Raw genomic sequence first — 25,454 nt, forward strand, 5'->3', positions numbered from 1 at the left:
TAACTTTATGTTGGTCCTGAGAAAGGTTACTGGGATCTCTGTTACACCCAACAGAAGAGTGATATCTGTGAGAAGAACTAGCCATTTGTGTAGGACGACATTTTGTCCCTTTCTATTTCCTTTGTTTACCCAAAGAGGAGGAAAACAAGGAAGGTGAAGAGGTTGATGAAGATGAAGCATGGCTGAGTTTATTTGCAAACTTGTACCCAGTCCACTTGAACTGCCAACAATTTTTTGCTCCTGGGAACGGATACTGGGATTGCAGTCTTTCTCAACAGAAGTGATGAATCTGGATTTATTTGATTTTTGTGAGATTATAGCATATTGATAATGTTTGGTTGATGGTGTTCTTTTGTCCTTTACAGATGTGATACGGTTAATACTATTTATTTTCCCCAAAAATTTTACAAGTTGAATGATAGAAATTGTAAGCAATTCTTTATTCACTTCTTTTATATAAGGCTTTATTATTTTAAATAGATAACTTTACATTTAATGAGAAAAGTTTCTAGTATTTTTAATGTGTAGCCCAGTTGCCTGGTAACCATATGCTCCTGTCTAGCTTAGTCCTAAAGAAAAAGTTGGAGATAAGGATAGCTTATCAACTATGAAGGAAGCAATAGTGGAAATAAATTTAATGTAATCCATGTGACTTTGTATGCAACTCATTACTACTTTGACATTTTTCTTTCCAGGGTTGACAGACAGTAGGTGGTTTGATGTGTGCATTGCTGATGTAGATGTGAGACGTTCATTCTTCCTGGATGTCTGCATGATATTTTATGCATAGTACCTGTTGAAGTTTACCTATTAAATACTCCATCATCCAGATACAACTCTAGTATTCTATTATTCTGGTTATCCATCCACAATGACTATGCTAAGAGGATTCTTGTATGCTGACCTCATTGAGGCAGAAAACCTTCCCGATTGTGATACAGCATTTTTCAACATTGATCCAAAAGATACATCTGATCCTTTTGCACAAATCAAAATAGGTACAAGTATTATCTGCAAGACTGATTTTGTTAATAATGATATGTCCCCAAAATGGCAGGAGTCTTACAGGATACCAGTTTGCCATGTTGCTGATAAATTACAGGTACAAGTCCTGGATAAAGATCATGTATCTGCAGGCTTGTTGGGCGAGGTTACTATACGAGTGGAAGATCTCTTGGATGGTGAAACTTTGGAAGGGTGGTACCCTCTTACTGGATGTGAGGGCCGAATTAATTTGAAATTGAATTACGTTCCTAAAGAAGCTATTGAAGCAACTTTTGAAGTGCCTGACTGTTACTTTGAACTGCGAGAAGGTTGTAAAGTCACTCCTTATCAGGATGCTCACTGTCCCCCACTACCAATTTTTGAAAGTATACCAACTGCCAGTGGTGAAACATATGATGCCCCTAGTGCATGGACTGATTTATATAAGGCATTAAATAATGCCCAGAGGTTTATTTATGTTACTGGGTGGAGTGTTTATACAGAGACAATATTGGTAAGAGGTGGTGATGATTGTGACCACGAAGGCAAAGGGGAAACTGTAGGAGAACTATTAAAAAGGAAGGCAAGCGAAGGGGTTCGTGTTCTTATCATGGTGTGGAATGAAAAGATGAGCACTGGTGTGACCCAAGGTTTTATGGGAACCCATGATGAGGAGACAAGAAGTTATTTTGAGGGCAGTGATGTTGAGGTAGCTGTTGTTCCAAGAATGAGAGTATTAGGAGGTTTGACATCATTCTTTCAAAATCAGTTTGCACAGACTTGTTACACACATCATCAAAAAACAGTAATTTTAGATGTTCCCACTCTTGAAGGAGAAGAATTACCCAGGCTTCAGGCTTTTGTAGGTGGTCTTGACATCACAGATGGAAGGTATGATACCCCAGAGCATGAACTATTTAGAACTTTACAGAATTTGCACCAAGGGGACTTCTATAATGGAGTTACTACTACAACAAGTGAAGAAGGCCCTCGTCAGCCTTGGCATGATATTCATTGTCGATTAGATGGGCCAATAGTCCTGGATGTTCTTGCCAATTTCACTGAGCGTTGGAGACAGCAGGTGCTAGATAGACAATCCCGTTTACTGTCGATTTCAAATGAAGAGTTTCTTCTTGATGCCCCTGCAGTTTGTGATGAAGGGTCCTTGTGGAATGCCCAGTTGTTCAGGTCAATCACTTCAGATTCAGCTCTCTTTGATTTTGATAAGATTTCTACCATCCCCAAAAGGAAGGGAAAATATGTAGATGACAGCATACATCGGGCCTACATTCACAACATTAGACGTGCTGACAGTTTCCTTTATATTGAAAATCAGTATTTCCTTGGGTCTGCATATAGCTGGATTGATGAACAGGGTACCAAAGCACATCATCTAATACCACAAGAAATTGCTCAGCGCATTGTTGAGAAGATCAATGCTGGGCAGCACTTTACTGCATATATTGTAGTTCCTATGTTTCCTGAAGGGGACCCAGTCAGTGGTCCTGTCCAAGAAATCCTACACTGGCAGCATCGTACAATGGAAATGATGTACCGTGAAATAGCCCAGGCTATTGAAGCAAATGAACTGGACACTCATCCAAGAGATTATCTGTCCTTTTTCTGTTTAGGAAAAGGAGAATGCCCTGATGAGATCCCTGAAGATCTACCAGCCCCTGAACCTGGCACCCCAGCTAGTGTTCTAAGAGAGCAGGCACGGCTTATGATTTATGTTCATTCAAAAATGATGATTGTGGATGATGACTATATCCTCATAGGCTCAGCAAACATTAATCAGCGTAGTATGGGTGGTACGAGGGATTCAGAAGTTGCTGTTGGATGTTTTCAGCCCCTTCACATGCGAGAAGTTTGTGGAGAGCCACGTGGAGCAGTTCATGAATTTCGGATGTCTCTTTGGGCTGAACATTTGAATGGTGTGGAGGAGGTGCATCACAACCCTGGCACCATAGAATGCATGAGAGCTGTTAATGTAGCAGCTGATGATAATTGGAGTGCTATGCTGGACCAGAACCGTGTAAGGTTGATGGTCACTTGATGCGCTATCCTGTTGAAGTATGTCAAGATGGTTCGGTCATAGCCTTAACGGGGTGTGAAAATTTCCCAGATACAGAAGCTCCAGTTTTGGGAGCACCTAATTATTTGCCCAACAAGCTAACTACGTAACTCCAGTAGTTTTATTATATTTGCACAGAGTTTTTAGATTTTTGTTCAGTTAATGTTCTTTATGTTGGTGACTTGTTATTAGTTATTTTGTAGGACAGATACAAAGTAGTTTTAAAGGTGGATTTTAAATTACTAACAGTATTGGAAAAGACACTGCATTTGTTACCATATCATAATCTTTTGCTGTTACAACGTGTTACAACAGATGATGGTAAAGGATACTTTATTTTGATTTCAAGGATTTGGTCGATCACATCAATAATTATATTAGAATGAATGTAAAGTAGGAAATGTCTTGTGGCATGTTCCAATATTAATCTTGGTGTTCTTTACTGATAAAAATCCAAAGTTTTACTTCATAAAACTTTATTAGAAGTACTACACTAATGTAGATTACTGTACGTGATTATGAAAAGTATTTTTGCAGACTCTCGAGAGAAAATCTCAACTCCAACAGGCCTTGATGATTATTTTACACATATCTTCAGGATGTAAAAGCTCTAAACAATTATGTTTCCTTGTATAGGATAGGTTTCCATGAATATGAAATGCAAAAAATAGCTAATAGTACAAGCTGATTTTCTCCTTTGAAAGATGGGCAGTTAATATCCTACAAATCACTTGAGAGGAATCCTGTTTTTTAAGCAATTGAAACCAAAGATTCTTTTGCAATATGTTATTAACCAGCTTTAGCTCTGTATGACTCCTTGGTAGAATCTTTATCTCAGGGCACTCAAGCTGAAGAAGGAAACTACATTATTAGTTTCTCATGTCTCCCTTTGGACCAATATGTGTTCAAATTTTAATACTATGTCAATTCCTATCTCCCAAAAGTGCATTTTGTATTTTCAGATAATAATGTTGTGCACAGTATGTACATGTTCTGTTACTTTTCGATTTTGTAGCTTTTGGATTCAGTTGACAAGTTGTTGAAACTAGACTAATACGATACATTTTTTAGCTTAATTGCTGCTAGTTTTTCTGAAATTTTCAGTCTGTGGTATAACTGATGTTTACAGTGGGCCCCCCATATTTGCGTTCTCCGGATTTCTCTCTGGAACATAACCCACCCATTATTCGTGGGATATTCGCTGTGTTTTTCTATGAGAAATATCCACAAATACTTGTTTATTTTTTTCATCAATGTCATAAAATGCACTTTTTGTGATAAAATAATTTTTAAAAACCAGGTATAAACATTTTTAGTGGGTTTTTCTTGAGTTTTAACTAACAAAACAGGCCATTTTAAGCATTTTTCTAGGTGTTCCAACTATTTGTGGGTTCTAGCTATTCACGGGGGGGGTGGGGGTGGGGGTTTCTGGTACGCATCCCCCATGAATACGGGGAACTACTGTAGTGATATCGTATACTTTAGCTTTGATAAATGTTGATCAGATATAGGGCTTAATGCAAGTGCTGCTGTTTCTTGTCAAGTAGTTACTTAAAGGATTTGCAGTGGTACCATGTTTACAGTTTTATGCTTCATACTACGTATTGCATTAGACCTTTTTAAGGAATAGCATTGTCTGTGTTCATTGAGTTGAAAATTCATTCACAGCGCACAAGTGTTATGGGATGTTTGGAGGACCAGGAAACTAACAATGCTATTGGCTTTTTATGTTCCAAGTGATTGATTACCAATAGATGGTTGTTAGTCGGTGGTCCAAGTTTTGAGTATTCATGAAATAGCATTTGCTATGTGATAGGTTTGATTTGCACTCTAAAGTTCATGTTTAGATTTGTGCATTAGAGTTCATATACTTGGAAGACAGCATTGAAAGCTTAATTGCTTATCAGTTCAATAGCAGCTACAGTAGCTGTTATCTATTTGATATTTTTGGTTCTCTGTTCTGTAGCCAAGTATCTGGTATATTATTAAAGGGATGTAAACATTTGTTACTGTATACAGCTCAGGTGCTTTGTTTGTGTATGCTCTAGTTCTATTAATGCCAATACAGATTAAGAACTTATTGAAGTTATCAGAATTTTTAAGAACTTATTGAAGTTATCAGAATTTTTAAGAACTTATTGAAGTTATCAGATTTTTAAAAAAAATTTCAGGTAGATAGAGCAATATTAGCAGTGTTTATGACCTGTGCTTTGTTGCCTCATAAGAACATTGTATTTCACTAGCTAGGCTTTGTTGGTTATAATTTGCTTTATGTTGACCAATATTTTGAAGTTTGGTTCTGTAATGCACCCAAGGGCATTATTATTGGTGTATTAAAAAGATGATCTAAGGTATTTTGTGATATGACTTGAAGATTCATGAGCAATTGTTTATAAGTTTGATTTTATGTGAATGCTAATCATAGGGAGTAAAAACCAATCTTTTAAATGACCCTGTTTTGCAAAGTTAAGTAAGATTGAAACATGATTAATAATAGGTTCTATGTGTGTGTATAAGCAGAGTTAACATGTTAATTGAAAGCTAAGTACTGTACAGCAATTTGTGTAAGGCGGGCATCTGTAACTATTTTTTTAGATAAAATGTTAGCCATGTGAGGAAGAGCACAGAGAAATTCAAAGTAGTACTAAAGTGATGGTTTACAGTGTAAAGTACATAATAAGAATCCTTTAAATGTTGAATTTGGTGGTAGCTCTATTATTTAAAAGATCATTAAATTTATTTAATTTGAAGCTGGTGATTTCAAGTTGGTTAAATTATGATAGTGCAAACTGTAAATTGAATACTGTATATATCATCAACCTTCCAAAGAGTCCTTTTTAAGGGTTCATATCAATATTGGATAGAATTTAGAAAGAAGGAAGAAAAAGTAAAAAAATTTTAAAAAGAAGGAAAGATATTGATGTGTTAAGAGAAGGCCCTTTGCCTTGAAATATTGCACTGTGATTGTGCAGCATAATTTATAATATTAAAATGTCCATATCAATTTAAAGGTCACATGACCAAGTTCATAGTTGGTCCAGAAATATAATTAAAAGATATCAGATGAATGTAGTTTTTAATGTACTTTAATATTTTAAAAATAGATTAGAATGTATGTGTCTAATTTATTAGATTTTTAATGAATTTCAGTATTTAAATACTGTGCTTTGTCTGCTTCAATTATTAACATATCCTTTGTGAGAGCTGGAATAAGAGAGAAACTTGAAACCTTCTTTTAGTTAAGCATTGATAGTTCTCCAGCTGGCAATGACCTAACATCATATTGAAGTTAAGATGTCCAGGATGTTGAAAAGAAACAAATAGAGAAATGATCTAGAAGGGTTTTACTGTTAGATTCTATGTAGGTATTATTATAAGCTTAATTTTTATAAAAGTTTTTCATCTTGAGGGAATTGCATGATGGAAAAGTTCCCTGCTAGTTATGATGTTGGCATTTTTAATTTTCAATGAAAAAAAAATTAGGATATGATGCTTGGAATGGCCCTGAAGTTGGAGGTTGGTTAGATATGAATGTAGTATTTCTTGAAACGAGTAGAGTGTATTACGTATATACATAGAATGAAAATGAATCAGTTTGGGGTGTCAGCATATCTTGAAGCTTATATGAAGATGATTAACGTTGATTTTTTTGTTTCCCCGGAAAGATATGTTTTTATAACTGACCAGGTAGTGGTGTGCATTTTTTATGAAGTTTTGTAAATGCAGTATTAATATATTTAAGACAATTCAGTACGACTTGGAAATTTTTTCACCAAATTCCAGTACAATTTCTGAGGTGAAATTGTAAGTTTTAATATTCTGAACAGTAATTGACATTATGCTCTTTGGGAGCAAGTTTTTATTTTTCATGTAAATTGTTTAGGTAGTGGCAATTATTTTTTTTTATTCAAAAAATTTTATTGGTTCTGTATAGGTTTTGTATTCTTAAATATTGTTAAGTAGCATGTACTGGTACTTATACTTTGATGGCAATTGGCTCAAATGAATTGAAATTGGAGTAAATGTGATCATTTGCTTGTCAGTTTTGTAAGAAGTGTATTGTTTGGTATTTGTCATCTGTATGAGGTTGAAATTTGTGATGGAGACATTATTTTATAGGCTTGTGTTTTAGAAGTGGAATTGCCAATTGAGTTTTAGAAATTTCATACAGGGAAGTTTGTTCACAATGAATGAGCTGTGTATGTATAGTGATATAAGGTACTTACTAATTGGATTTTGTAAGCTTAGAGTGCCCTATGCAGTATTCCAAAGACAGTTTATATATATGTAAAAGTGTGCCTTGTCAATGTTATGTTTGGCATACATTTCATGACTGGTAATTTTTTTGCTGCAATTTCAAGATTCCATCTAAATTGCAAATACAGTATCTGCCTAGCTAAGTTGTTGCTGGATGATTGAGAGACATTCCAGCATGGGGACTGTGAGGTCACAGTACTGCTAGAAGCTTTAGGCTGTGTGTGCCGAAAACTGCATGACTTAATTTGCTGTGTTTTGTCTTCCTAGCTTCTTCAGTAGGTAGATAGCCATACAGGACGATGTGGCTAAATTGACTGTGCTTAAAAACTGCTATTCAACAAATAACATGGAAATATTTTTTTATATTTTTAGATTAAAGATTAGCACTGAACATTTGTGTTCAGACAGATGTTTAGCAGCATCTTATTGTCTTGCCTTGAAGATGTAGTATATTAATGAAAGATTATAGCACCGAAAACATTGTGTTCCACGACCAGAATGTTTAGCAGATCTTCATTGTCTTGCTTGGTGGGTGGGGAAATGTAGTATATTTATGAAAGATTATATAGATGTGAAGTTTATGCATTTTTTTTTTTTTTACCCTGACATTTTCCTGCATTAGTAGTAAAGTAATTCTTTCTTTTGTATACGTACCTGGAATATGGTTTTTAATTGTAAATGACACAATGCATCTGTTCAGTAACAGTGTTATTGCATTACAGTCCCTGAACACCTGAATTAGCCCTGGCCACTGACCAGCCCAAACTATATTCCCACAGATTTACACACAAAGTGGGTACTGTTAACTGTCAGCGCTACCAACACTGCAGGTAAAATCTAGTCCAATGAGTTACCTGACGTCTGTTGGCAATGCTGCTGCAAATACCTGCCACTAGGGGCTGACAACCTCAATTGATATTTGTTCGCCATGATGCGAGGACATTCCCTGCATCAGGTGAACCTTTTGGTCTGAGCCTGACCCCTACTAAACATTTTTGGTCTATGAATACTGGATTACTACCTTGGCCTTTTTATTTCAACTACGCTTATGGTTTTTTCTTTGGTTTGATCTGAATTTGGAACTTATGGTGTTGACCTGGTACTTTGGACTCACTGTGGATAAGTTGGAAGACAAAATGTTGTCATCTGCTAATGCCTCTGCTTCCGTTTTGTCTAGAGCTTCAACGATTGAGCCTTCTGCTGCTGGAGATGTGGGTGGTCATTGTTTCTGCACGTCCTGCAAGCGTAGGATGAGTATCCTCAAACACGATCGACCTTCTCTTTGTATTTTATGTAAGGAAGGTTCAGTGTAATATCAGTCAGAGATGTGACGAGTGTATGTCTTGGTTAGTAGATCAAATGATAATTAAGTACAAAGAGAAATTGAATAACATTTAAAACAGTTAGCCTAGTATTCACTATGATATGTCGTAAGCATATACAGTAGCCTAGCTTAAAAGAATACTCTATACTGCAGATCGGTATAGTAGTACTAATTATTATTATTGGATAATCCTGGTGGTTCAATGCATTCTGACTTATGATAATGCAGTACAGGAGAAACTGAACACGAAACGAGATCAGATCGTATGATTTTCTTAGGTGAAGTAATGTCTGTACTATGACATCTTCATCTGTTTATTAGACGAATTCCGTCAGTTGTGCTTGGAGTAATTACATTATGCTTTATGTTAATTACAGTTACAAATATAATTACCAGTTGTATCATCAAATTACAATTACAAATGAAATTAATATTAAATAGAAATAGAGATTTACACAGAAAATTACCTTAAAAATGTGTAATTGATTACATTTCAATTAAATTACAATTACAACAAGCTTGAGGTCAACTACGGCCTTATTGTAAAGGGGTATGGCCTAGGCAGGCAGAGATGCTGACTCGTCAATTTCCTTCGCTCCAGATGCAACCACCTTAATTATAACCACCTTGATCTCAGCGATTGTTCTTGTTTCAAGTTAGCATAAATGAATATCTAGATACTTTACTTATATGGAACAAAGTATTTTTTAAAAATTATATGCCATGTTTTTCAAGGTGGTTTTTTTTTTTTTTTACGCCATGTTTTTCAAGTCTAATTTAAGCACCTCAGCGGCGTGGTTGGTATGGTATTAGAGTCCAACCTCGGTGGTCGCGGGTTCAATTCTCGCCCATTCCATTGAGGAGTGAGAGATGTGTTTTTCTGGTGTAGAAGTTCACTCTCGACGTGGTTCGGAAGTCACGTAAAGCCGTTGGTCCCGTTGCTGAATAACCACTGGTTCCATGCAACGTAAAACCACCATACAAAAAAAAAAAAAATCAAGTCTAATTTTTATTTTAATACAACTCATTGTGAACTAAATTATTACAGGCAGTCCCCGGGTTACGACGGGGGTTCCGTTCTTGAGACACGTCGTAAGCTGGAACTTTGTCAAAAATCCTAAGAAAACCTTACTTTTAATGCTTTAGGTGCATTCAAAGCTATGTAAACTGCATTCTTATTGCATTTTTCATAAAAAAAATCTTTAAATATTGATTATTTTGCATTTTTGGTGTCATATTTCATCTGCCAGATAGTGTTTGTAGGCGTCGTAACTGGAACATGCGTCATAACTCTGGAACATGCATCGTAACCCTGGAAATAATTTCTGATGAATATAATTGAAAAGCGTCGTAACCTCGGAACGTCGTAAGCCGAGACCGTCGTAACCCGGGGACTGCCTGTACTCTTTTTACATTATAATTAATAGATTGTGTAAATTCCAGCAATTCCGTTCGTTTTCATCGGTGATAGGAGCGTTGCGTTATTTATCTCTTATCAGTGTGAAAACAACAGTAAATGAGCTCTTTCATGCCAGTAGTTTTGATTAAATTTTCTTACATTTTTACCTTGGCTGTAGTTGAATTCATATCAAAGTTTGGGAGTCTTATCCATGTTGCCGATGCACGATATTAGTAATCACTAGCAACCTGAATATTACTTTGTCAGCTTCAGCTACATATGGCATTTAAAATTTTAAAGTATATTGCCATGATGATGATTTCTCTTTCAGTTGTTCATGGCTGTACACATTTATGCAACAAGTATAATGTTAAGACAATACTTTCATCATTCTCTCAAAATTTTTTAAACTTTAACTTAGAAGATGGTATAAAGATATGGAGGTAAAGAAGTTGGACGATTGTCATTTGGCCTCTCTCACTGCCTGATTGCATGCTGCTGCTTGCGCCTGCTGCACACGAAATATAGAAATACGCACTTATATGTTCAAAATGTTGTCATACTGGTATTAATTGCTAACCCCATCGTAAAATCGAGTTATCGTAATACAAATTACACTAGCTTCAATACTGACTGTATTCACAATCATGTCTTGAAGAATTTTCCTGAGTTTGCTAATGTTTGTCAAGATTATCAAGGGGGAACAGAGTCAGTCTAGTTTCTATGGCCTCTTCTGCTGCTTCTGAGTTTCCTTTCCCCCAATTTCTTCAAAACTTCTACTGTCTTTACACAATCTTCATTATCAGGTCATTCTTCGAAGGTCGCTTTGGAGTCTTCTCTTGCTCATCCCGATTCTTTGCCATTGACACAGCAGAGCAAATTATTTTAGGCAATGTTTGATACGTTGTATTCAACAAAACCAGTAGTCTCTCAAACATCAAGTAAGCTAATCTGGTTTCGACCGAGTCAGGCAGGCTTGGGGAGGACTATTCTAGGTTAGCATCACTTATGGGGGTCGGGTAGGCTGGATTCAACCTTGCTTCCTAATTGGAAGGGGTTTTCATGGGGTAGCGGGTACCCCTTCAGTTGGTGTCTGAGTTCCACTCCCAAGTCTGTTGAGGCTCTTCTCTCTTGGGTGCCTTCATCGATTCGTGTGGTAGGGGTTACATATCGTGAGCTTGTATTTAGAAGACACCTTTCGCAGCCAGTCAGAGGCCTTGTCCCACTCTATGTGGATTTTGTCTGGGTTGATGGGTTTTCTCAAACATGGTGGGTATACTCCTTCCGATTCTGAACTGTTTGACAACCTCATCACTTCGGTTTCGATGGGGTTGGCATACCAGACTAGCATTTCAGCTTTGTACAACATTCTTTATCAGAAGAGGAGGGGCTACTTTTTAAATCATCTGCCGCCTCACTATCCGGACATTCATAAGAGGGTTCTGTTGAGGGTGCCTCTTGCACTCTGCAACAGTCTTTTAGAGAGCAAGATGTCTCCTTGATGGTCAATTTCGTGTGGTTGTCGTCATAAGTAGAGTTGCAGCAGTATCATTGGATGATTGTATAGAAGATGACAGATCTCAAATGCTGCTGTGTCCGGTGTGAGCTCTCAAAGTTTATTTGTCACATACTGGAACTTTAACGTCGTCCAAGAACCTTATTTGTTTTCCCTAGGTGTCCATCTCGTTCCATTTTTAAAATGCAATTAGTTTCTTCTTTCAAGAGATTATTAGTCAAGCGTCGGTTGGTTCTCCATCGTTTTCGGAGCCTTCGAGTTGTTCTTCGCGTCCAAGGGCGCATAGTACGTATTGCAGATGGCTACTCCTTTGGCTTTCTGGAGGAAGTTTTTGGAGGCGGCTACATGGGAGTTGGTGTCGGTTTTCACGACCCTCTATCTTAGAGATTTTCAGTTTATTCAGAGAAAGGTAACTAACTGGGTCCTGTTGTTGCGGAGTTTTATAATTAGCAGGTATCGTCACGGTGTTAGAAGGTTAGATAGTCAGTGGTAGTCTAAATGAACTTGAGTCTCAGTTGGTCAGGGTTTAGACTGAGTATATTGTTCTTTTAGGTCCTTGATGTTAGGCAGATCCCGATGGTCCTGTTGGAATAACTTCAACTTCTTCAGCACAGTCATCTGTGTCTGTGAGCAGTAGAGAACTCAAAGGTCCTGCGCACTCAACTTCTCCATACACGAGAGGCTGGATAGCCACATGGGAGGTTCAACGTTTCCCTTCCATACATGAGAGGTGTGGAACACCAAATGGGAGGTTCTTCAGATTCAGGCGGTACCTTAGACTCAACACTGACGTTGGGGTACTTCCTCTGCAAGCATCCTCACCTACCAAGTTGGTCAACTAGGTGAGAAAATTTGCTTTACCTACATAAGAGGTATAGAATACCACATGGGAGGCACTTCTGACTCAGACGGTACTTTAGACTTAATGCTGACATAGGGGTACTTTCTCTGCAAGCATCCTCACCTACCGAGTTCGACAACTAGGTGAGGAAATTTGCTTTTGCCTCCATGCATAAGAGGTGTAGAGTACCACATGGAGGCACTTCTGACTCAGGCGGTACCTTAGGCGCAACACTGACGTTGTGGGTAAATCTGAGGGGATATAGTTTGGGCTGGTTAGTGACCAGGGCTTATTCAGGTGTTCAGGTAAGTGATACACTACGTATTACAATATTAGTTTTATTATGAAAACTTCATTTTTGTAGAGGTAGGAAGCAGTTAGCTGCTGTTGATAGGGTCTTTAGTAAACTAAGACGTCTTGTGTCTATTTTTCCACATGGTAGTATTATTTCTAGTGTATTACACATATGGTTGTTGGCCTGGAGAAAAAGATTGTTCAGTATGCCAGTGATGCAACACTTTTGAGTGTAGCAAAGTTTCCAATTATGAGAAATAAGCTGCCCTCAGTGTTAATCAGCAAAACAAGACTACAGTTGACCTCTACTATTCTCAGACTCATGATTCACAAACCGCCTATGCGCGGATTTTTCTATTCACGGTATTTTTCAGCGAGAAATATTCACAATGACTATTTTCATAATTTTGTGACTAACTGTACTTTTTGTGATAAAACTATTGAAAAACTCAGATAGTTTTATAGATTTTTTTTGTTTCAATTATCAAAATAGGCCGTTCTAAGGATTTTTAGAAGTACATACATTCTCAAGTGAGAGAAGAACTGCCTGGTTTGAAGGTTAAAGTACACGAAATCAGGCCGGTGACCAAGTCTTTGGTACATAAATACAACCTCTGTTGGACATTCTCCAAACAACGTATTGGAGGTTTAAATCTGTATTTGCACCCCACTATTTGAGGGAAGTTGAAACAGTTTATAGTGAGTGCAGTACCTTAGGTCCTTTATCCAGTGGCTAGCATGGTGTTGGGGGAGGGAATGTAGGAAGCATCCCTTCCATCCTTTCTCTTTGCCTTGAATTAGGTTGTTGAGTGCTAGAGGATTCTAGGGGTACTATGTACTTTGGATACCCACCAGGTTTTTAATAGTTGGGTGGTGGTATTTTTAAATTTTATGGTGTAAGTAGCAGCGTTGTTGTCTGGCTGTCTTGTATTGGTACTGTGCCCTGGGCAGGGGCATTATTGTGCATTTTGTTTGTGTTCAGATCTGTTCTTCACAGCAAAATCCCCACTGATATAGCAGGCGACTCATGTCTATACTGCCTCGCTTCTACTGAGTAAGATGAATGCCAACAAGAGGCAGTATCTTCCTGCAGCAGCTCCCTTACCAGATAAGGAAACAGCAAGCATTGTCCAAATGCTAGCAGATTTTTTTCTGTTCACAAATTCATTACACTCTCTGCTGTTTTGGGGTAGAATAGTCCATGTATCCCACCTCCTGTAAATGTGGAATCAGAGGTATGTAATTACTTGGTAAGTTACTTATATAAAATTGGCATTTCTATGAATGGAAGCCTACCTGCCTCCCCTCACATGGGCATAAGGGCATAGACAAATTGAGGCTTTTTGCTCAGTAGTTCCTCTTCTTCCCTGAAAGTGGGTAGGGCTAGTTACTTACACCAAATCAAAAGAATCGCTACTATGAATTTAAAATTTTAATTGCCGATACTAGAAATAATTACTTGGTAAGTATGTATAAAACTTTATTTTGTTAATAAAAGAGTCATTTCTGTCCTATTCCAGCATCAGGAGTGCTCAGATCTCAAAACTGTAATGGGACATGGTTCTTTTGTCAACTATCTGAAGGCCTTATGGGATAAATAATACTGAAGACTTTATGGGAGAAATTCCCTTCTCCATTGTTTCAGTGTTAGTTTCAATTATTGAGGGGTGATTTCAGCTTTTTCCCCCAGATGGGGGGGGGGGGGGTGTTCACTAGCTATAGCTCAGTAGGGATTTGATTACCATGAGCGAAGTGCTTTGAACTGGTAAACTGGCTTGTTTTCTGGGGAAGTGTGGACTTCTTCCCTCCATGTGTCTGAAGTGACAATAAATAATCAAGGCTAGGAAGGCTATGCAGGTTACTGGTAGTGGAGAGGGTCTTGCACTGGGGTCCATGCCATGGAGATGGCTCATGAGCAAACTCATGCTTCGTCCACTTGCACTGCCAACGTTATGTTCCTGAGAAAGGTTACTAGGGTCTCTGTGTTTGTTAGTTTGTTTGTTTATGGTTTTTTTACGTTGCATGGAACCAGTGGTTATTCAGCAACGGGACCAATGGCTTTACGAGACTTCTGAACCACGTAGAGAGTGAACTTCTATCACTAGAAATACACATCTCTCACTCCTCAATGGAATGGCCGAGAATCGAACCCGTGACCACCGAGGTGGGAAGCAAACACCTAGCCATTTGTGTAGGACAGCATTTTGTCCCTTTCTATCACATTTGTTTACCCAAAGGTGAGGAAAACAAGGAAGGTGCAGAGATTGAGAAGATGAAGCATGACTGAGTTTATTTGCAAACTTGTACCCAGTCCACCTGAACTGCCAAGAATTTCTTGCTCCTGGGAATGGATACTGGGATTGCAGTCTTAACCAACAGAAGAGTGACGTGTAAGAAGACTTCTTAGTCGTGTATGCAGGATATCCTTGTCCTTCTTCCCACACTTCCATTAATCTAAAGATGAGGAAGACTGGGAACATGAAGCACAGGAGAGTTTCTTTGGCCTCTCTAACCACAGGTGTCTCTGTTCTCTTCCCATGTCTGCCAAGGGGAAGGGTCAGCAGCTGGAGTAGCTACAACAGAAGCGGCAGGACTAATAATGATCATAGTACACTGCCAGTGCTATGAAGATGAGATCCACTGAGACCCAAGCAGTATAGAACTATGGGGATGTCTCAGAGTAAATAAAACAGAAGTATAGTTCAGATTAAAGCATGAGCAAGGTGATATCATAACATCTACATTGGGGGAGACTGCTGTCAGTGCATTCCATGCAGTGCACTGTAGGTATTACTTAATTGTTTTTGCAGCATTCATTCCTCCCTAGTTGCCCATACTTATTTAGCCTTTTGCTGTACATCCTTTCTTGCTTCCTGTCTTCCATCTTAGTTTTCAGCCTCTCTAACAATTACTTTGTTGTGCAACAATGGGGTTTTCTTCTAGTTCCACCATTTGATCCTAGTAATTCGCCTTATTTATTATCTGGATCTCTTTTATCTTTCTGTCCAACCACTCCAATTCTCTTTTTTTACTGTCTTAAGCATCGAATGGCTGAAAGTGTCTCAGTGCTTTTGATTTATAAATTTCATGAGTCATTCATTCACAATAGTAGGAGCCAACATTGCAATAGCACCCTCCACAGAGCCAGAGTGGCAGTGAGTTGTCCTCAGAAGACAAACAAAACCTTCTTTGCTGTCCTCCTCCTATACTCCTTTTGGGCAGGCAACCAAAGACTCTCAGGTGATGGAGGAGGTTCAAAGACACTTACGCAAAGAATGAGGGATAGTTACCCCCAGGTGACACAAACCTAACACATAATCATTTTGTGCCCAGGACATCTTCATTGATCATTCTTCCTAAGGCACCATCATGCTAACCACAGTCACAATAAACACAATTTGCAAACAAACGAAAGTCATTAACAATTCAGATAAGTAAATGCTGGAGTGGAAAGCTCCTACAAAAGCCATGATGTGCAATACACTATCACTGCAGCACAGCAAGGCAACCAAAGATATGATGATGCTGCAGACATAGTAAATGGTAATTTTATTATTTATTAATAGTCATTAGCCTTCAGTGATGAATCTGGATTCATTTGATTTTTGTGAGAAATTAGCAGATAGATAATGTTTGGTTAATGGTGTTCTTTTGTCCTTTACAAGACTATTTATTTCCCAAAAATTTTCACATGTTGATTGATAGCAATTATAAGAAATTCTGTATTCATTTTTTATGTATAAGGGCTTATTATTTTAAATGGATAAGTTTACATTTAATAAGAAAAGTTTCTAGTATTTTTAATGTGTAGCCCAGTTGCCTGGTTAGCAAATGCTCTTATTGAGCATAGTCCTAAAGAAAAAGTTGGAGATAAGGATAGCTTATCAACTATGAAGGAAGCATTGTAGTGGAAATAAGTTTAATGTAATGCACGTGATTTCAATAATCTATAGATGCTGAGTGTTTATAGACAGGCATTGTATTCAGCTCATTAATTTGACATTTTTCTTTCCAGGGTTGACAGACAGTAGGTGGTTTGATGTGCGCATTGCTGATGTATATGTGAGGCGTTCATTCTTCCTGGATGTCTGCATGATCTTGTATGCTTAGTACCTGTTGAAAGTTTACTTATTAAATACTCCATCATCCAAATACAATATTAGTACTCTACTATTCTGGTTATCTATTCACAATGACTTTGCTAAGAGGATTCTTGTATGCTGACCTCATTGAGGCAGAAAACCTTCCTGATTGTGATACAGCATTTTTCAACATTGATCCAAAGGATCTATCTGATCCTTTTGCACAAATCAAATTAGGTACAAGTATTATCTGCAAGACAGATTTTGTTAACAATGATGCGAACCCAAAATGGCAGGAATCATACAGGATACCAGTTTGCCATGTTGCTGATAAATTACAGGTACAAGTCCTGGATAAAGATCATGTATCTGCTGAGTTGTTGGGTGAGGTTACTATACGAGTGGAAGATCTCTTGGATGGTGAAACTTTGGAAGGGTGGTACCCTCTTACTGGATGTGAGGGCCGAATTAATTTGAAATTGAATTATGTTCCTAAAGAAGCTATTGAAGCAACTTTTGAAGTGCCTGACTGTTACTTTGAACTCCGAGAAGGTTGTAAAGTCACTCCTTATCAGGATGCTCACTGTCCCCCACTACCAATTTTTGAAAGTATACCAACTGCCAGTGGTGAAACATATGATGCCCCTTGTGCATGGACTGACTTATATAAGGCATTGAATAATGCCCAGAGGCTTATTTATGTTACTGGGTGGAGTGTTTATACAGAGACAATATTGGTAAGAGGTGGTGATGATTGTGACCATGAAGGCAAAGGGGAAACTGTAGGAGAACTATTAAAAAGGAAGGCAAGCGAAGGGGTTCGTGTTCTTATCATGGTGTGGAATGAAAAGATGAGTAATGGTGTGACCCAAGGTTTTATGGGAACCCATGATGAAGAGACAAGAAGTTATTTTGAGGGCAGTGACGTTGAGGTAGCTGTTGTTCCAAGGGTGAGATTATTAGGAGGTTTGACATCATTCTTTCAAAATCAGTTTGCGCAGACTTGTTACACACATCATCAAAAAACAGTAATTTTAGATGTTCCCCCTCTGGAAGGAGAAGAATTACCCAGGCTTCAGGCTTTTGTAGGTGGTCTTGACATCACAAATGGAAGATATGATACCCCAGAGCATGAACTATTTAGAACTTTACAGAATTTGCACCAAGGGGACTTCTATAATGGAGTTACTACTACAACAAATGAGGAAGGGCCCCGTGAGCCTTGGCATGATATTCATTGTCGATTAGATGGGCCAATAGTCCTGGATGTTCTTACCAATTTCACTGAGCGTTGGGGACAGCAGGTGTTAGATAGACATTCCCGTTTGCTGTCAATTTCAAATGAAGAGTTTCTTCTTGATGCCCCTGCAGTTTGTGATGAAGGGTCCTTGTGGAATGCCCAGCTGTTCAGGTCAATCACTTCAGATTCAGCTCTCTTTGATTTTGATAAGGTTTCTACCATCCCCAAAAGGAAGGGAAAATATGTAGATGACAGCATACATCGGGCCTACATTCACAACATTAGACGTGCTGACAGTTTCCTTTATATTGAAAATCAGTATTTCCTTGGGTCTGCATATAGCTGGAATGATGAACAGGGTACCAAAGCACATCATCTAATACCACAAGAAATTGCTCAGCGCATTGTTGAGAAGATCAATGCTGGGCAGCACTTTACTGCATATATTGTAGTTCCTATGTTTCCTGAAGGGGACCCAGTCAGTGGTCCTGTCCAAGAAATCCTACACTGGCAGCATCGTACAATGGAAATGATGTACCGTGATATAGCCCGGGCTATTGAAGCAAATGAACTGGACACTCATCCAAGAGATTATCTGTCCTTTTTCTGTTTAGGAAAAGGAGAATGCCCTGATGAGATCCCTGAAGATCTACCAGCTCCTCAACCTGGTACCCCAGCTAGTGTTCTAAGAGAGCAGGCACGGCTTATGATTTATGTTCATTCAAAAATGATGATTGTGGATGATGACTATATCCTCATAGGCTCAGCAAACATTAATCAGCGTAGTATGGGTGGTACGAGGGATTCAGAAGTTGCTGTTGGATGTTTTCAGCCCCTTCACATGCGAGAAGTTTGTGGAGAGCCACGTGGAGCAGTTCATGAATTTCGGATGTCTCTTTGGGCTGAACATTTGAATGGTGTGGAGGAGGTGCATCACAACCCTGGCACCATAGAATGCATGAGAGCTGTTAATGTAGCAGCTGATGATAATTGGAGTGCCTATGCTGGAACAGAACCGTGTAAAGTTGATGGTCACTTGATGCGCTATCCTGTTGAAGTATGTCAAGATGGTTCGGTTATAGCCTTAATTGGGTGTGAAAATTTCCCAGATACTAAAGCTCCAGTTTTGGGAGCACCTAATTATTTGCCCGACAAGCTAACAACGTAAATCCAGTAAAGTTTGATTATATTTGCACAAGAGTTTTGGGTTTTCTTAATGTTCATTAATGTTGATGATTTGTTATTAGTTAGTTTGCAGAGCAGTTACAAAGTAGTTTTAAAGGTGAATTTTAAATTACCTACAGTACTTGTAAAGAGACTGCATTTATTACTGTATCATAATGTTTTGCAGTTATAACAGATGATGGCAAAGGATACTTGATGTTGATTTGAAGGATTTGGTCAATCAAATTTAATAATTATATTAGAATGAATGTAGAGTAGGAAATATCTTGTGGCATGTTCCAGTATTAATCTTGGCGTTCTTTACTGATAAAAATCAAAAGTTTTACGAGTACACTATAAAGTAGATTACTGTATGTGATTATGAAAAGTATTTTTGCAGAATATCTAGAGGAAATCTCAACTCCAACATGCCTGGATGATTATTTTACACACTTCAGGATGTAAAAGCTCTAAACGATTATGTTCCTTTGTATGGGGTTGGTTTCCATGAATATAAAATGCAAAAAATAGTTAATAGTACAAGCTGTTTTTTCTTCTTTGAAAGATGAGCAGTTAATAGCCTTCAAATCACTTGAAAGGAATCCTTTTTTATTCAAGTAATTAAAACCAAAGATTCTTTTCCAAACTTATTGACCAGCTTAAGCTCTGTATGACTCCTTGGTAGAATCTTTATCTCAGGACACCCAAGCTGAAGAAGGAAACTACATTATTAGTTTCTCATTTCTCCCTTTGGACCAGATATGTGTTCAAATTTTAATACTTTGTCAATTCCTATCTCCCAAAAGTGCATTTTGTATTTTCAGATAATAATGTTGTGCACAGTATGTACATGTTCTGTTACTTTTCGATTTTGTAGCTTCTGGATTCAGTTGACTAATTGTTGAAACTAGACTAATACGATACATTTTTTAGCTTAATTACTGCTAGTTTTTCTGAAATTTTCAGTCTGTGGTATAACTGATGTTTACAGTGGGCCCCCCGTATTTGCGTTTTCAGATTTCTCTCTGGAACATAACCCACCCATTATTCGCAGAAAATTCACATATTCGCTGTTTTTCTATGAAAAATATCCACAAATTCTTGTTTATTTTTTTTTCATCAATGTCGTCATAAAATGGACTTTTTGTGATAAAATCATTTTAAAAAACCAGGTATAAACATTTTTAGTGGGTTTTTCTTGAGTTTTAACTAACAAAACAGGCCATTTTAAGCATTTTTGTAGGTGTTAATTATTCGCGGGTTCTAGCGATTCGCGAGGGGGGTGGGGGGGACGGTTTGGTACGCATCCCCCATGAATACGGGGAACTACTTCAGTGATATCGTATACTTTAGCTTTGATAAATGTTGATCAGATATAGGGCTTAATGCAAGTGCTGCTGTTTCTTGTCATGTAGTTACTTAAAGGATTTGCAGTGGTACCATGTTTACAGTTTGATGCTTCATACTACGTATTGCATTAGACCTTTTTAAGGAATAGTATTGTCTGTGTTCACTGAGTTGAAAATTCATTCACAGAGCACAAGTGTTATGGGTTGTTTGGAGGACCAGGAAACTAACAATGCTCTTGCCTTTTTATGTTCCAAGTGATTGATTATCAATAGTAGATGGTTGTTAGTCAGTGGTCCAAGTTTTGAGTATTCATGAAATAGCATTTGCTATGTGATAGGTTTGATTTGCACACTAAAGTTCATGTATAGATTAGTTCATATACTTGGAAGACAGCATTGAAAGCTTAATTGCTTACCAGTTGAATAGCAGCTATGGTAGCTGTAATCTATTTGATATTTTTGGTTCTCCTTTTATGTAGCCAGGTATCTGGTATTATCAAAGGGATGTGTGTAAACATTTGTTGCTGTATACAGCTCAGGTGCTTTGTTTGTGTATGCTCTAGTTCTATTAATGCCAATACAGATTAAGAACTTATTGAAGTTATCAGATTTGGAAAATGCTTTTCAAGTAGATAGAGCAGTATTAGCAGTGTTTATGACCTGTGCTTTGTTGCCTCATAAGAACATTGTATTTCACTAGCTAGGCTTTGTTGGTTATAATTTGCTTTATGTTGACCAATATTTTGAAGTTTGGTTCTGTAATGCACCCAAGGGCATTATTATTGGTGTATTAAAAAGATGATCTAAGGTAGTTTGTGATATGACTTGAAGATTCATGAGCAATTGTTTATAAGTTTGATTTTATGTGAATGCTAATCATAGGGAGCTCTAAGCAAGCATTTAAATGACCCTGCTTTGTGAAGTTGAGTAAAATTGAAACATGATTAATAATAGGTTCTATGTATTTGTATAAGCAGAGTTAACATGGAAAATGAAAACTAAATACTACTGGACAGCAATTTGTGTGAGAGGAAGAGCACAGAGAAATTCAAAGTACTAAAGTGATGAGTTACAGTGTAAAGTACATATAAGAATCCTATGAATGTTGAATTTTGCTGGTAAGCTCTAATATTTAAAAGATCAATAAATTGATTTAATTTGAAGCTGGTGATTTCAAGTTGGTTAAATTATGATAGTGCGAACTGTAAATTGAATACTGTATATATCATCAACCTTCCAAAGAGTCCTTTTTAAGGGTTCATATCAACAGTGGATAGAATTTAGAAAGAAGGAAGAAAAAGTAAAAATATTTTAAAACGGAGGAAAGATATTGATGTGTTAAGAGAAGGCCCTTTGCCTCGAAATATGGCACTGTGATTGTGCAGCATAATTTACAATATTAGAATGTCGATATCAGTATAAAGGTCACATGACCAATTTCATAGTTGGTCCGGAATTATAATTAAAAGATACCTGGTGAAGGTACCTAGTTTTTAAAGTGCTTTATCCTTTAAAGCAGTTGGAGTAGAATGTGTCTAATTTATTATATTTTTAATGAATTTCAGTATTTAAAATGCGATACTTTGTCTGCTTCAGTCATTAACAGATCCTTTGTGAGAGCTGGAATAAGAAACTTGAAAACTTCTTTTTGTTAAGGGTTGATAATTAAAGTCTCCAGTAGGTGATGACCTAACATGATATTAAAGTTAAGGTGTCCAGGATGTTGAAAAGAAGCAAGTAGAGAAATGATCTGGAAGGGTTTTACTGTTGGATTCTTATATGCCTGTATTTTTACAAGCTTAATTTTTTATAGAATTTGTTCATCTTGAGGGAATTGCATGATGGAAAAGTTCCCTGTTAGATATGATGTTGGGGTTTTTAATTTTCAATTAAAAAATTAGCATATGATGCATGGAATGGCTGTGAATTTGGAGGTTGGTTAGAGGTGAATGTATTATTTCTTGAAACATGAGTAGAGTGTATCATATAGTACATAGAATGAAAATGATGAATCAGTTTGGGGTGTCAGCATATCTTAAAGCTGATACATATGAAGGTGCTTAAAGTTGATTTTTTTTTTCCTGGAAAGGATACATTATTGTAACTGACCAGGTAGTGCTGGGCATTTTTTTATGAAGTTCTGTAAATGCAGTACTATTATTATATTTAGGACAATTCAGTACACCTTGGAAGTTTTTTCACCAAATTCCAGTACTGTATATACGTACCTAGAATTTTCCATGTTTTTCTCAGGTGGAATTGTAAGTTTTAATATCCTGAACAGTAATTGACATTATGCTCTTTGGGAGCAAGTTTTTATTTTTCATGTAAATTGTTTAGGTAGATGGCAATTTTTTTATTTAAAAAATTTTATTGGTTCTGTATAGGTTTTGTATTCTTAAATATTGTTAAGTAGCATAAGTATTGGTACTTATACTCTGATGGCAATTGGTTTGAATAATTTGATATTGGAGTAAATGTGATAATTTGCTTGTCAGTTTTGTAAGAAGTGTATTGTTTGGTATTTATCATTTGTATGATCTTCAAATTTGTGATGGAGACATTATTTTATAGGCCTGTGTTTTAGAAGTGGAATTGCCAATTGAGTTTTAGATATTTCATACAGGGAAGTATGTCCACAATGAATGAGCTGTGTTTATTGTGATATAAGGTAATTAATTGGATTTTGTAAGCTTAGAATGCCCTATGCAGTATTCCTAATACAATATAGTATATGTAAAAATGTGCCTTGTCAGTGTTATGTTTGGCATACATTTCATGTACTACTGGTAATTTTTTTTTGCTGCAATTTGAAGATTCCATCAAAATTGCAAATACAGTATCTGCCTAGCTAAGTTGTTGCTGGATGATTGGAGAGAAATTCCAGCATGGGGACTGTGAGGTCGTGGTGCTACTAGAAGCTTAAGGCTGTGTTTGCTGAATACCGCATGACTTAATTTGCTGTGTTTTGTCTTCCTAGCTTCTTCAGTAGGTAGATAGCCATACAGGATGATGTGGCTAAATTGACTGTGCTTAAAAGCTACTATTCATCATATAATAAGGAAATATTTATATTTTTCAATTAAAGATTAACATTGAATATTTGTGTTCAGATAGATGTTTAGCAGCATGTGTTGTTCTTGCCTTGAAGATGTAGTATACTATTTATGAAAGATTATATAGATTTGAAGTTTGTGCATGTTTTTCGCTGTTACCCTGACATTTCCCTGCATTAATAGTAAAGTAATTCTTTCTTTTGTATACCTGGAATATGGTTTTTAATTGTAAATGACACAATGCATCCTGTTCACTAACAGTGTTATTGCAGATATTTTTGAAGTACCCCTACTGTATATGACATTTATTGTTGTCTGGTTACTGTAAGTGTTAGGGTTAACATGAATTGTGAATTTTTATAATTTAGTTATGTGCAGCATAAGTATTTCATTAAATAGGTATAATTATCTATGACTTTCAAGTCCCACACAGTAATAGCACAGTACAATGTGTGTGCTTAGCAGGGGGAAAATGTGTATTAAGTTGAAGCATACTCCTATGGGCTATTGTGTTTTGTTTGTTAAAGCCGAGTAATATCCATGGGGAGAGGTACTGACATTAATGGTAGCAATGAAAAGTACATGTATTGCTCTTAAATTCTGTAGGAAAGTACGTATATCCAATATTTACCACACGTTACTTTGCTTGTTAAAAAATTGAATGATAAAACTTCAAGAAATTTCTTTTGTGTTCATACAATTTTGGACCTTGAATAATTGAAGATTATGGTAATATCATGGAGTATAGATATTCAGTATGGCAGTTTTATACTAAAGGGATATCCAATACAAAGTAATGCACACAGTACTGATATTTCATGGCAATGGCATTTTTCAAACTGCCCATTAATAATTGAGTCGTAACTTGTTTTCGCAGTCACAGAAATCTCCAGCTTCTTTTGATCAAGATCCAGAAAACTTGTGTTGCCCTTGAGCTGTTCAGATAAGTAGACCTCTTTTTGTGCTTACGATTTGCTACATTTGTCAACACTTTTTCATTAAATATTCACGTTGTTAAATTTTTCAGAATTCAGTTGGGCATACTATAATGAATAGTACCCAATTAATATATTTACAATATTTATAACAATTTCGAATGGCTCGAATATTTAAAAAATGCCTACATGTTTTAAAAAATAGCATTTATTTCAAGGAGTTTTTATCTTTATGTGAACTGGACACATCTGATTAACCCAGAGATTTAGTGACTCTCTTTCAAGATCCAGTTTCTTATAAAAGGAATTTTGTGTGCCTGCAGCAACTAATGGCAGGATTAGAGACTGGGTAAGTTAATTTCTTTTTTAGAATCTAACTTTATCAGTGCCTCCCTCAATTCATATCTTAGGATTTGTACATTGCCCATGAAGATACAGTCTTTCCTCTCATTTTTCAACAAATCAAGTCAGACCTTTCGGAGAAATTTATGTTAATAAATGTTATTGCTTATTATGAGAAACAGCTTGTAAATTGGAAGTAACTCATACCAACTGAAGAACCTAAGTAACTTTATCCCCTTTGTCTGGGATCTTGCTGAAAAAGAATATGAAGGTTTTGGGAATTGGTCAGTAAGCTTATCACGAAAGTGAAGTTAGAACCTGAAAGAGTAAACCAGTAATCATGGTTGATGTTCAGGTGGGTAATTCTTGTTACTTGTATTCCGAAATTCCATATGTCCATTCATTAACACTTTGAATAGAGTTGGGCACCTCTATTAGCCAGGAATAATATATCATTTGTAGAGCACTCAAGAGATTCACTTTAATGAAACAGTTTCTTTCACTGGCTGGTCGTTATTCAGAGGAGTAAGTAGGGTCTGTATTGCAGCTGTTGTTTGTCCTATCACATTTAAACAATAAACTAAGTAAAAAAAAACA

The 25,454-nt window shown here is 36.9% G+C and overlaps 2 protein-coding genes across 2 annotated transcripts; both read left to right on the top strand.

The window, feature by feature from the left end:
• Positions 1 to 859: 859 nt before the first annotated feature.
• On the top strand, positions 860 to 25,454 carry LOC135222708 (uncharacterized). Its single transcript, XM_064260894.1, has 2 exons — positions 860 to 998; positions 16,705 to 25,454. Exon 2 carries the CDS (start codon positions 16,882 to 16,884, stop codon positions 19,177 to 19,179), a length of 2,298 nt encoding a protein of 765 aa, XP_064116964.1. The 5' UTR covers positions 860 to 998; positions 16,705 to 16,881; the 3' UTR covers positions 19,180 to 25,454.
• On the top strand, positions 872 to 5,184 carry LOC135222706 (uncharacterized). Its single transcript, XM_064260893.1, is given in 2 exon segments — positions 872 to 2,996; positions 2,999 to 5,184. Coding segments are annotated over 2 exon segments (2,295 nt in total). The 3' UTR covers positions 3,169 to 5,184.

This window comes from Macrobrachium nipponense, chromosome 8 (genome assembly GCF_015104395.2).
Source record: "Macrobrachium nipponense isolate FS-2020 chromosome 8, ASM1510439v2, whole genome shotgun sequence".
NCBI lineage: Eukaryota > Metazoa > Arthropoda > Malacostraca > Decapoda > Palaemonidae > Macrobrachium > Macrobrachium nipponense.